This window comes from Coffea arabica, chromosome 8c (assembly GCF_036785885.1).
Source record: "Coffea arabica cultivar ET-39 chromosome 8c, Coffea Arabica ET-39 HiFi, whole genome shotgun sequence".
NCBI lineage: Eukaryota > Viridiplantae > Streptophyta > Magnoliopsida > Gentianales > Rubiaceae > Coffea > Coffea arabica.
The window spans coordinates 1423841-1436960 of record NC_092325.1 but is presented as its reverse complement, the minus strand read 5'-3'; the positions used below and the strand labels follow the sequence as shown (position 1 = coordinate 1436960).

Below are 13120 nucleotides of genomic sequence, written 5' to 3'. Positions count from 1 at the left end.
CACCAAAAAAAAAAGTTTCCTTTTGATGAATGATGTGACAATAAGAGCTACAGTGATCAGTGATCGATTACTTTGGTAAGAAATATAGTTGGTTCAATTTATAACCTTTTTTTTTTTTGTTTTACTTTTGCTCAGCAACCACTCAACAAGATGTATTATCATATTTTGCAGTTTTATTTAATGTTAGAAGCTGTTGCACAAAGAGCCATTGGCTTCTAGCTTCCAAAATGTAATAGTAACCTTGCCTTTCCCATCAGTTTCAAATACACCTCTTGAAAATTCCATTATTGTTATATGGCAGTGTACTATTTAGCATAAATTAAGTCACTAATGGCAATCTCAAAGGCAGAGGTGGAATGAAGCTTTTTTTTCTCTCTCCTAGTACATATTTTATATTGTTTGTCCATTTGAATTGGGTTAGATTTGGCACTACCTACTTAGTTTTAGGGGAAGTAGTTGATATTTTGCAAACCTCAGGGGAGGCGAGTGAGATTGTTCGAAACTTCAGGGGAGGTTTCTGAAATTATCCCTATATAATATTGTGCATCATAAAATAGCGAAACATAAAAAAGAAGGAGACGTGATAGAAATAATGTGAAGTTTACTCTAAAATATTCCCTTGTGTACCAATTACATTAGTCCACCTTATAAACATTTAATCTTTCTCAAAATTAACGTCATTTGCGATACATCCAATTAAAATGTCATTTATGCCCTATTTAATAAGCTACTTTTGCAATTTACACAAACAATCTTGACTCTCTTTTTTTAATATATATTCAAATCCATCTTTCTAACTCTTTTTTGCAAACTAATTGTTTTTCTTCTTACACCTCCCAAAATAATTGCTAAACCCAACCTTTAACCGCAGGATCCTTATCCCCATACCCTTTGTGCTTCTATTTGAAAAGGCCCCCTCTAATAAAAATAAAAATAAAAATAAAAACTACCTCTGATAAATAAAAATAAAAAACCACCAGTCTTTTGGCTGCTGGCCACAATCAAACTTTTAAGGTTTGGGGGGGTGGGAGGCAGTTGCCACAATATGTGGCTCTTCAAATCCATTTAAGGCTTGGTGGGGTGGGAGATATTTGAGAATAGAGGGTTACTTATATTTCGGCATGATGCAAAAATGGATTGTAGATATTTGGTCGAAAAACAATTTTAGAGTGTTGTGGGCAACATTGGAGTATAATGGACAAAAATGAGTACTTTGATGTGACTAAAACATGATGATTAGCAAAAATGAGTACTTTGATGTAACTAAAACTAAAACATGATGAGAAGGGGACAAATGATTTTGGCACATACTTGGAAGGAGGGATTTGGAGTTGACTTAAAATCGGGAAATGGGGGCAAGCAACCGTTCCAGAACGTTGATAGCTAAAATTTGATCCAAAAAAAAAAAAAATCGACAAATGGGGCAAGCAACCGTTCATCTTGTACATTGTTTTGCACATTATATGTAAAATTCATAAAATTTTGTTCTATAGTTATATGTCGTGCAAAATGAGTCATATTATGTGTAAACTGAGTTACATCTTATGCAAAATACACAAAATCGATCCGAATGATTTCACAGTTGACTGCTTCTGCCCTTGGTCCATAAAATCGGCCTTCATGCACTCATTTCTGGTAATGTTACCAATTGAATTTTCACCCAAAAAAAAAAAAAAGAAGAAAAGAAGAAGATAACTCATTTCTGGTAAAAGGGAAAAAGTGCCCCTTGTGTTACAAAAGGTCTGAAGTGCGCCAGTTACATCACTTGCTCCCAGTTTAGTAGTATCTTAAAGGGGTTAAACATCAAATAGGTCCACGCCAGGACCACCAATCCACCCCTACACGTCCCAATCTTCATAGCAGTATTTACTCCAAAGGAAGTTTAAATAAATACCCACTACTATTATCTCCCGGGGGGCCAACATAGGAAAGGGTCTTTTTACATGGAAATATGATCTTTTTTTGAATGGACAAAAGGATGCATTGTTGGACTACAAGAAGGAGACAAAAGTGTTGAGTTTGCAGGGTAACAATGCTTCGTCGGGTTTTACAAAAAAGTTCAGTTACAAAATGATTTGGGAACAATAATTTTGTGCTTGGACTAAGGGGCCAGAATGATGATGCCAAGCCAAATAGAAGAAGCTCATTCGATTTTTTTTTTTTTTCCGCTCTCATTGCATTGCATTCAGTTTGGTGAATTGTGATTTTTGGATTCAACATTTCAAAATGGATTCATTAATTTGGTTCAAAAATTCTCACTCAAGTTGGACCGTTATTCCCTGAAAAAAAGGAAAATAATTAAAACCCCGTCTGGATTGCAAGTTTTTAAAAATTTTATATACATAAAAAAATAACGATGTAACAGGTGTGAAATAAAAAAAAAGTAATTAAAAAATGTGTCAGAAAGAACATTTCTGCAAAAACTCGCTATTCAAACAAGGATTAAGTCTAACAAGTTATTCAATATATATATATATATCTATCCTCCTTTTCTTTGTTTCTGTAGCCTTTTAGACTTGGCTTTTGAGGCTAATGCCTCTTGGTTGAGAAGCACAATGGAACTAAGCTTAAACAGGTCATTTCTGCATTAGTTTAAGTTAATGGTACAACTTTGATAAAACTAATGCAGCAAATGACAAAAGCAGTCCACAGTCCAAACATGATCTTATCAAACCTGCCAAAGTGCCCAGGTGAACAAGATTCATTTTTGACATAGCTAATATTATTGTTGTGCTCTACTGGTATCCGCCGGATCGAATCCACATAAAACTAATAATCGAAGTACACATCACTGACGCAAAGGATAATCTATTTTAATTGGAGAAAAGCCTTAGTGGTTGAGACCTTCCAATCTCAAGAATTCTTTACCCATTTAAGGTTTCAATCATAGGTGGACGACGTTTTCTTGGCGACAAATTCATTTAGGTATTTGCAGTCAATTTGTTTGGAATCATCCAAGGACAATCACAAAATCAAAGTTTTATGAAGATTTTCTCCTCAACCCAGTTAGGCCCCATGGAATGGATGTTTACTAAGCTTTGTTTTGTGCACACCACCAAGTATGATTTTTGTTTTATTTTCCTGGGAATCATACAATAGCAACAATTCTGGCTGGGTTTCCTCAATCTAGGAAACATCATATAGCTCCAACTTCTTTGTTGTCGTGTGGATAAAAGATTTGCAAATAGAACATCAACTTTTTAGGTAATGATAACGAACAATGATCCAACTGTTGGTCAATCCAGCCAGGGCATGATGAACCAGTAGTATTAGCTAGACTCCAGAATTATTCAGGGGAAGGCTAGGTAATCCATCAAAGTTTGACATGCTCAATTATCGCTTATGCCAGTCGCCAAGAAATTGTAGAAAATTAATCAAAAAATATGGGATCTGTTGAAGGTAGTCTGTCATCTTTCAGTCAGAAATTATTTAGGAAAGCCCAGGCAATATCACAAGGATAATCAATGACTTCAGTCAAAAGTTACAGGCCAGGCAAATTTAGAACAGAGCTTGAAAATTGCCACTCTATGCAGATTGAAAACACTTGGAAACGCAGCACCAGATAAACAACTCGTGAAGGATGGTGAAATACCCTCAATCAGTGTCAGCATTTTCTTAATTGTACCCAAGATTGATGAGGTTGTTGCGAAACCAGCAGCGCAAAGAGCTCCTTGATCTCCGTGGAGGTCTCCATGAAGTGCAGAAAAGCATTTTGGCTTGTGTATAGCAGATAGATTGGGCATAAGACAGATTAGAGTACAAGTCTTGCTCAAAACTACTAGGCAAGAACTTCTGCGATCCAGGCTTTCGGCTGCATCTGGTTCAGAAACACTTGGGTGAGGAGCCATTATAATTCTGGGCAGCAGCATGCTTGTGGGTAGAGGCCCTCAAAGATCTTCTCGTTGTACTTTGAAATTCTTTCCACATACCGCAACTGAAGATATTCAAAAGGAAATGTCTAATGGAATATAATTACAAGAATAAGGCTCTTGCTTTCTAGTTATGTACCGAGTGTGGTAACAGGTCACAGCTCATACTGAGTAAATGAGAAATTTGCCAATTTGAAACCTTGGTAGGAAGGGTGTTCTATAGATTATTTTACAACCACATTCCAAGTGGGAGCTTGAAGGAAGAAATGAGTCTCGTATGAGTACCCTTGTTCCAACAATTCTTCACACTACATTGCAGCAAAGAATTGACAGACTCGATAACTTCATCACTTGGCTTCTTTTTCACCTTAAAACCTCGTCTAGAACCTTTTGATAACTGTGGATCTCCTTCATTGGGCAGCATTTTCTCATCTGCTCAAAAAGCTTTTCAATCTCAAATAACTTTCCTTCAGCGACCAGTTTCTTGACAAACACTTCAAAGCATTCAAGATTAATCAAATATCTCTCATCAATCATTTTCAAGAAAAAGTTCATAGCCATTTCCACATTTCCATCCTCGCAAAATCCCCAAATTAAGCAATTGTATAAAGTGGTGTCGAGCCTATTACCATCCTGAAGCATGTTGTTAACTAGCATCCATACATCTTGCATCCTTCCCGTAGCCCTTACCAGGCCACAAATCACTGCACTATATGATAAAAAATTTGGATGGCAACCCATCTGTGGCATCTGTTTCAAAAGAAATACGGCTTTATCAAGCTCACCCAGCTCTACAAGACTCCTAAGTACAGCATTATAACCATACATAGGTGGACTAATGCCTTTCACCCTCATTTCCCTTAACAGAGCAATAGCCTTATCTGGCATTTTCAACTTGCAATGCTCATTTACAATAACTGCATATGATTTCTGATCAAGCTCCAAACCAGAACCAACCATCTCCCTGAAATGTTGAATGGCCTCATTCGATCGCCCTGCAGAACAATATCCCTTCAGCAAACTCGTATGAGTAGTTACATTATCCTTCACTCCACTAAGTCTCATCCTAGTCTGCATCTTCTTGGCCTCGTCGACCATTCCATTCAAACACAATCCATTGATCAGAGCATTATAGGTTGACACATTAGGCTTGATATTCCTCTTCCCCATCTCATCAAACCACCTCATGGCCTCGTCTGTATTCCCAATCCTACAAAACCCATCAATCAATGTGGTAAAAGTAACCATATCAGGCAAATAAACCCTACTCTCAACCATTTTATCTACAATGCTTCGAGCATTTTCCATTAGACCTTTCTTACAGAACCCATGAACAATAGTATTGTAAGTAAACAAATTTCTCTCACACCCCATTCGGGACATTTCATCAAACACCTTCTCGGCATGCTCAATCATGCCTATTTGACAAAACCCCCTAATCATTGTTGTATATGTTGAAACATCAGGCTTTACAACAGCCTCTTTAATCATCATCCCGAAGAATCCCCAGGCCAAGTTAACCCTCTTAGCCTTAACCAAAACGCCTAAGACTGCATTATACGAAAACAAGCAGTCCCCAAATTCTCTCTCTTTTACATGATGAAAAAGCTTAACAGCCCAATTTAAATGGCCTAAATCCCCATGAGCTTTGATAAATTTCCCCACCATAAAATCAGAATATCTGTCGTGGGATTCAAGTAATCTAGTTGCCAAAGAAAATAATCTATGGGATATTAGCTTATCAGCAATGGCAATGTAGCAATGGTGTGTGTGGAAGTAATTACTGGCGTTGGGGTTTAAGTTAGCAGCCCAGTTGAAGAAGTAAAGAGAATGGTTAGGGCTTGTTTGGTTGTTAATAACTTGGATGACTAATTTGGGCGTCAAATGGGGTGAGAATTGGTTGAGAATATCGGGGAGCTCCGTCTCTGGGTTTACCGTTTTCTGGAGGATTGAGGTTAAGGTGTTGACCAGCCAACGTGATTCAGGGACTAGCGGTGACAGGCGTTTTGAGAGGTGAGAATTGGCGACTGTGGCCATTACTAGCGGCTCAGCTCTTCTCTGGCATCGGCAGCAGCCCGGTTGCCGTTTAGCGCTTGAGAAATTGGCTCCTCGCCTGAGTTTCTCAGGCCAGGAAATTAGGACGTTTAATTGCTGCTAGGCCCTCAAAATGATCAAATATATAGTAGTACTTTCCAAATTCCAGTAGAAAACCTTAAATTCTTGTTTATATGTTGCCTTCCGTACTACTAATTTTGTATTGTAACAAGAAGGTGCTTGTTTCATGGGAATTTTTATAGTTGACTCTTTCATTCAAGTAATCTCATATCCAGATGAACAAACATAAGGCTCCAGGTTTGCATTATACAATTGAAAGACGGATAGTTTTGTCAATGTTTAGGTGCTTAATAATTTAAGCTGGCAAAGTTGCAATCGTTTCTTAGCTCAACATAATTCCTCGTTTGGATTCCTGTAGATGAATATCTGTTCAATTAATGAATCATTACGAATATCAACATGATCTGAAAAGCTAACTTTCGGTATAAGTTGCATATTTTGTGCTGGCAACTGGCAAGCATTAATCAGAAAACTTGCATCTTCCTGAGAATTTTTTGGTCAAGTACAATCCATTGTTTGTCCAGACTGAGTGAGAAGTGCTGACTTGGTGTAATATTAGCACTGTGGAGGCCTAAGAGTAGAAACATCAAGTGGTTGTGGAGCCTGGTGAATCATGTTATTGGGCCAGGACATGATATGAATCCGGATGCTATCCAATTCTTCAATTGCTGAAGTGAGTGTTTCCTTAATTTCAGCATTGTCACCACAATGTATTAGACCGTCAGAGCTGACTGTTGAAGGCATGAGGCTCCTTCCTTCTAACCGCGAGATCACGACCAGATGACCAGTTTTGTTTGCTTGCTCAAGTAAGTCCCCTAGACCAGCACGTTCAGCGGCTGTTTCTTTTGTTACAGAATGGACATAGATGAAACCCTGGAATGAACAACAGCAGGAGTAAATTAGCAGCTTAATTAAGAAATGAAAATTTTGTCAAAGTAGTTCATTGTAGGTCTGTCAAGGACTTTTGTCTAATCCCTGGTTTTGTTCCTGACAGAAGACTGCTGATATTTATCAACTGTAAGGGATGATTTTTCTGTCACCTCATCAATTCTGCTGATGTTCATTCCGAATCTGGTTTCTCCTTTTTCAGGTGCCAACTTGAATGACACCTCTGCAACGCCTGGGAGAAACCATAATCTGATACCTTGCAATCTTTGGACATCTGTAGTGTATTTCTGTTGCCTGATCCTTGCACTCTCTTTTGCCGGGATGTTACTTCTCTTCTTTGAAAGGAAAACAGAAAATATAGAGGGTTCGGATTAGTTCCAAAGTTCCTTTGGGGAATTCGAAGCTTAAAGCAACAAGTGCATTAGTATTAATTAGAAGGATGAGGCATGTGGGTAATTTTATACGTTCTCGTGGAAGAGTGAATTGGGTGACGCAAGCTGCTAAATTAAGGATGTGAGTAGTCAAGAACAATACCGAGTTGGTAATTTGCTCTGTTTGAATGTTAACAAACACAAGCGGAGCCCCTGAAGAAACAGCTGCAGAAAACCAGGCCATGGTTCTCGTTGTGGTGGCTTCAATGTTGTGCTCTTTCTCCAGAGGCATGAAAAGAACGGAACTAACAACTGTAGACCCCTCATCCGGAATATAGGTCCCAACTTTCATTTTCCAGTCATACTTTATCGCTTCTTTATTGAATCCCCTGGAGTCCATAGTCACAATCTTCCTACTCATTTCTGTATCAAGTTGACATGTTACTGCATAGTTTCTTAAATTTCACTTCATACAAAATGCTAGTCATTTGGGGGCTACAATCATACATGAAATGCATAACGTGCCCTACTGTAGCCAACCTATATGGATATTGTAGTTTGGCCCTGCAAAAGGGGTAGGAGAAGGCAAGAAGCTGAACCTAGGTGGTGACCTAATCATCCTTTACCTATTGGAAAGTGGTTCTAGATAGGACCAGCATCAGAACAGACATGTCATTAGCTACGATAAACTTTTCAGAATCAGATGGGAACTGTAGCTGAAGTTTTCTGATCTATGCATCATTTGATTATCTGAGAAAGTTAACTGTACAATTGGCTTCTAGAGAGAAAATATCACGTACCTTGGAGTGCAGTACATTGTTCATAAGTTAAATCTGCTAAACCCACAACATGCCTCTCATCAGAGGCTGCTCTAATGGTAAACCTCCTTTGCAACTTTGAACATCCCTTTTTCACCACACATGCTTGGAGCTTGAGTACGCTATCCCCTCTCCTCACCTTCAACCAAATCACTTCAGTCTGTCGACTAAAGCTTCCAAGTTGTGAACTAAGTTCTGACCTTGCCTTGGCTGGTATGAATGTGTTAGCAGCAGCACCTTCCGCTATGCCTTCTATAATGTCTCCAGGCAATGGCATGCTCTCGTCCCATTCTTCTGCCGCTTTTTGCTTCACTTTCTTCACACAAACCACTCTCTGATCACTGCCCATTTTACTTCGGCCTTAAAATTGAGCAGTGTTAGCTCTTCTTCAAAGAGTCCGACAAATTTATACTATACTCTTCCAAATATGTAGTAACTCTGAGATGCCAAAGATTAAGCATAATACGGACAAATCAAAGTGAATTTATAGTACTCAACGTTTAGGTTTATCGTAAAATGATCTTGGTTTGATGCTACATACATTTGGCATCATAGTCGGCACTATGGCATCTGAAGTTTAAAATCTTAAAAGATTTCCTTTAAATGCTGTGTCATCCCTACCATTAGATATTAACAATGTTTTTGCTTTCTACTTATTAGCTGGCTTTCACATTTCTTGTTATTAAGCTTAGCAACCATTATTTTATGGGAGAATGACATTGATTGACCTAAGACAGAGCTTTCAGGTTTCTTGTTACTAAGCTTAGTAAACAATATTATACGGCAAACTGACCTTGATTTAAGAGATTGCTCCAACAAAGGAGGACATTCGGAACATGAATCGAAACTTTGTGCTCCTACTATCCTGCAAGCACTCCCCGTTTATTTTTATTCATCAATGCCTTCATCTCATTGTGATTGGAAAAAAGAAGAAGAAGAAGAAGAAGCAGCCTCACACCTTTCAGATAAATAATCATCTGAGTCATTAACTGATATATGGATACACACCACAGATAGCAGATGCTCCTCAGGATTCAGATAGAAGACTCTCTGACTTGTTGCAAAAGCAATATAACATCCTTATGAAATATATATACTGCAAGGTACAAAATTGTTGTACCTTTTAAGGCATATCGAGAACATCTATCTACAATTTGATCATCCATTTACCCAGCTAGCGAGGTGCCATTGATACATACTCGTTACATATTTTTTATGAGACATACTCATTACAGAATTAACGTACGAATCCAACTCTATTATGCACATTTGGATTTTCTTTTTCAAATGGAAAACAGAAGGCTCTTCTTAGATCTCTAATTATCGAGCCCAAAATTTCCCGAAAAACTGTAGGAGTTTTATTACATTGGTGACTTTCACCTTTCACGTACTGAGTTCTGCAAAAATGTTTTCCAGCTTTTGTTCAAGCACCTGTATTTCTGCCAAAACTTGAGCTCTTTCTTCAGCAGTAGCAGCGGTTAAACTCTGTTGTTTCATTGATATTTTTCTCTTGATGCCTTTTATCTGAAACAATGACACACACACACAAACAGACAGGTGAATTATGTAATTGATGTGTGACAAGAAGAAGAGAAGGGAGACAAAATGAGGTAGATATGAAGAGGAAGGTACGAAAGTGAAAATAACCACAAGAATGGAGCAGCATAACAAACAAACACACACACACGCAAATGAGTGCATGTAAGTAGGCACACACAAGATCGTGGACAGAGACCTTTCTGTATGGCCACCTTGACAATCCACCCTGCCTGCATTTCTTCTTGATCACAGTAGGGCAGACTTTCAATTTTCTAGCTGCAACAGTTATGGGAAGATGGAAAAAATCTGAGAAATCTTTCAATTTCATCTTGCCTGTCCTTTCCCTCTGCTCTACTCAGCAGCACAAATGACAAATTAATCAGAAGAAAGATTGAGGGATAAAGCCATATTCTACAATTAATTCGCATAACACTATAGTCAGGAATGTGCTACAGATGTCCAAGACGAGTGCAACTAACCTGTGCGGCAAGTGAGCTCTTAGAAAGTTGTCTACCGCCCTCTTCTCCCTTGTCTTGGGTAAGAATTTCTTGCCTGTCATTCCTAGCAAGTCTTGATCCATAGTTCTCTGGCTTTTGTAGACTTGCAATGTCTTGTTGTTTCATCTGACCAATATCCGTTTGAGAACCGCCTATTAGAAAAAGTTCATCAGTGGACACAACATAGTCTCATGCAGCTCTATAGACGGTATATTGGACCAATTCATGGGGTAGCTCTTAATCATCCTGGCAGGTTTCTTAAAGTCTATCAAGCAAAAGGAGAAGTTAAATAACCTGAGAACACTGAAGATGGTTGGAGAAAAAGGTCATCATGGCTCTGTTTCTCATTAAATCCAACACACAAGGCCTCATAGAAAACTGATAGTGGATCTTGTATCATAGTGTAGCCTTCCCGCTTGCGTTCTTGGCAATACTGAACTAAGAAATTTTTCACACTGTCTATGCTTTCCTTGCAAAAGCTGAAGGATCAGATATAAAGAGCAAATAAGTTAGTTAGTTGAATATGAAAAGGACTACACTATAAGCAAGGCAGAAAAGTGAAAAATTGCTGGATAAGTTTCATATCACTTACTCGAACATCCGATACTGATGGTTTCGAGTAGACCAGTCCATTTCATATGTATCAAGAACTCCATGACAGATAACTCCCAGTCGTCCATGAATCTCAAAATTTGATACTTGTGTACCTATAAAAAAAAACCAATGTGATAAACGTAAATCGAACTATCCTCCATTAAAACTCCGATAAAACTACAACTGGCCCAACGAAAAAAGAAGGAACAGTGGCAGGATTTGGCAGAAGCTCACCATTAATGTGAATAATTTCCCTAAGTATATGACAGCAAGAACAGTTATACGGAGAGGGAGGAACAGGCCAAACTGACAGTTGTATTGGATTCCCAAAACCAGAACTAGTTTGGGGAGGCATGGCACCACTAAAATCGCTCGAGTTATTTCCTTGGCCAATAATCCTTTCTCCATGAATTCCGGAAGAACCCGCCTCACAGTTCCCTGCTGCTGCATTGCCTCCAGTGGACTCACTGTTAATCACCTCCCATATGAATGGATCAGAGAGGGGATCATTAGGATCCAATATGTTATCGATACCAACTCCCTGAGGTTGAAATTGAGGGAATGACATAGGATGGCGAGAACTGGGCTCTGCAATTTCAGGAAATTCGGCTAATCCCAGACAAGGAGTTTCATTGTTAAACATTAGGATTTGGTCTGCACTGGATGGATCATCGGTCGGGTCATGGTAGGGAACAATGGAACAGTGCTTATTTTCCATTTCTTTTTTCTCCATGATGATTATTTGTTGGCGACGCTTGGTGGAGACCAAGCGCCGCAACAAGAAGGAAAACAAAGCGCAGAAAAATCTTGTGTCTGAAATTTGTTCTGGTTTTAAAGATGGAGAGAAGCGGGAGTTGCAGTACAGGCGGTTGAGTACCGTTGAGAGGATGACGACGATTGGTTTGATTTTTAAATGGGTTAATTGAACATACCTCCCTGAGGTTTTTAACCATTGCAGAAAGCTACCCTCAAATTCTAAAAATACACTTCCCTCCCCTATTTTCACTATTTAAGTAACATTCTAGACAGAAAAGGTTATATTTTTTTTCCCAAAATTTCTATAATGCCCTTGAGTTATAATTCACAACAAAAATGTAAAGAAAAAAATGATTCACGGTTTCTATTTCATTTATCTTTATTTCCTACAACTATTACCTACTCATCAACATCCAAATCACCATTAAATAAACGATTATCTTTGTTTTAATGTTCGTCTTTTACCTAAAAGTTTCTGATACAGACCATTGTATCAATTATAAACGCTACCTTATATACCCAAAAACTTACCTACATTCTTATAACAATATCAGATTTTACCGTTGAGGAAGATGACGTTTGGTTTGATTTTTAAAGGCCCGTTTCATACACGAGAATAGATGCCCTGTGTTATGAAAAAAAGTATTGAAGAGGTGATTAGTGAATTTGTAATGTCTAGTTAAGAAGAAGGTGAAAAAAATGCAAGAAATATGAGAAATAACGGAAGAAACTAACTTATGTATTAAAGAATTGTAATCTACTCAATTTGCGAAAATCACTAAGTAGAACAAGAAGTTAGTGCAAGGACGAAAAGAAAATAAGAATAGAAAATAACACAAAGATATAAGAAATTATTGACATAACTGCATAATAATTCATAATTTAAAATTATCTTTGACCATAATAATTTCATACAAATTTCAACACTTAATGCAGCCATTGTGTGTAAATTTATCTGAGGATGAATTGCCAATGAATATAGTTTAGAAGCATCCTTGCAATTTACTTCAATTACAAATTTCTCTAGTGAATTTTTCTCGATTGTGCCTAGAACAAAAACATATAACATAAAATGGCTTCACAAATGATGCTACTATAAGAAAAAATCATTGTCATTCATTTACTCTTGTAATGCCCGGTGCAACCCAATGAGTACAAACAATTTCACAATGATGCACAAAGATATATCAAATATAAGCACAATAAAGAAAACTTAATTAAAGAGAAAAGATAAGAAATGCAAACCAAATATCAATCTAATAGCCTCTTCAATTGATGGCGATGCTAACCAAGATGTACAAGTGAAGGTTCACTCCTTCCTCACCCCAAACACACTTTGGTTGAGCCAAGGAGTTTTACAACTATTCTAGTTAACCCTCAACAACCTACACTTGAAAGATCACTCACCCAATTAAGAACTATTTTACACAAATGAGGCAACCTTCACCAAGGTTTTACCACTTCAAGTGATAGGTTCACCTTCACCAAGGTTTTACTCCTCTTAGAGAATAACCTTCACTTGAGCAACCTCACAACCCAACTTTCCCAACCCCTTATACAACCAACAAAGAATCTTTCTACTCAAAAATCTCACTTGTAAGCTTGCATTTTGTGTTGGCAAAAGTCTCTAGTCTTCTTGTGCTTTGGGGTTTTTATAGAAGGTGAGAAATGGC

The 13120-nt window shown here is 37.9% G+C and overlaps 2 protein-coding genes across 3 annotated transcripts; both read right to left on the bottom strand.

Moving 5' to 3' along the window:
- Window positions 1-3391: 3391 nt before the first annotated feature.
- LOC113707051 (uncharacterized) lies at window positions 3392-6184 on the bottom strand. Its single transcript, XM_027229206.2, has one exon. It carries the CDS (start codon window positions 5904-5906, stop codon window positions 4233-4235), a length of 1674 nt encoding a protein of 557 aa, XP_027085007.1. The 5' UTR covers window positions 5907-6184; the 3' UTR covers window positions 3392-4232.
- A 155-nt stretch (window positions 6185-6339) lies between these two features.
- On the bottom strand, window positions 6340-8446 carry LOC113707050 (uncharacterized). 2 transcript variants are annotated; one of them, XM_072064117.1, is made up of 4 exons: window positions 8044-8446; window positions 7407-7666; window positions 7025-7207; window positions 6340-6857 (listed from the first exon to the last, which is right to left on the bottom strand). In XM_072064117.1, exons 1-4 carry the CDS (start codon window positions 8408-8410, stop codon window positions 6540-6542), a joined length of 1128 nt encoding a protein of 375 aa, XP_071920218.1. In that variant the 5' UTR covers window positions 8411-8446; the 3' UTR covers window positions 6340-6539. The 2 variants fall into 2 exon arrangements, with proteins under 2 accessions (XP_071920218.1, XP_071920219.1); XM_072064118.1 differs by having other exon boundaries at window positions 7025-7204.
- Window positions 8447-13120: the final 4674 nt, after the last annotated feature.

What these genes read in the sequence shown, in the direction of transcription:
- LOC113707050 (XM_072064117.1), bottom strand. Translation starts at nt 8,410, where the DNA reads ATGGGCAGTGATCAGAGAGTGGTTTGTGTGAAGAAAGTGAAGCAAAAA. An exon ending in ACAATGTACTGCACTCCAAG is followed by an intron (nt 7,667 to 8,043) that starts GTACGTGATATT and finishes AACTTGATACAG; the next exon opens with AAATGAGTAGGAAGATTGTG. An exon ending in CAGAGCAAATTACCAACTCG is followed by an intron (nt 7,208 to 7,406) that starts GTATTGTTCTTG and finishes TTCCTTTCAAAG; the next exon opens with AAGAGAAGTAACATCCCGGC.
- LOC113707051 (XM_027229206.2), bottom strand. Translation starts at nt 5,906, where the DNA reads ATGGCCACAGTCGCCAATTCTCACCTCTCAAAACGCCTGTCACCGCTA.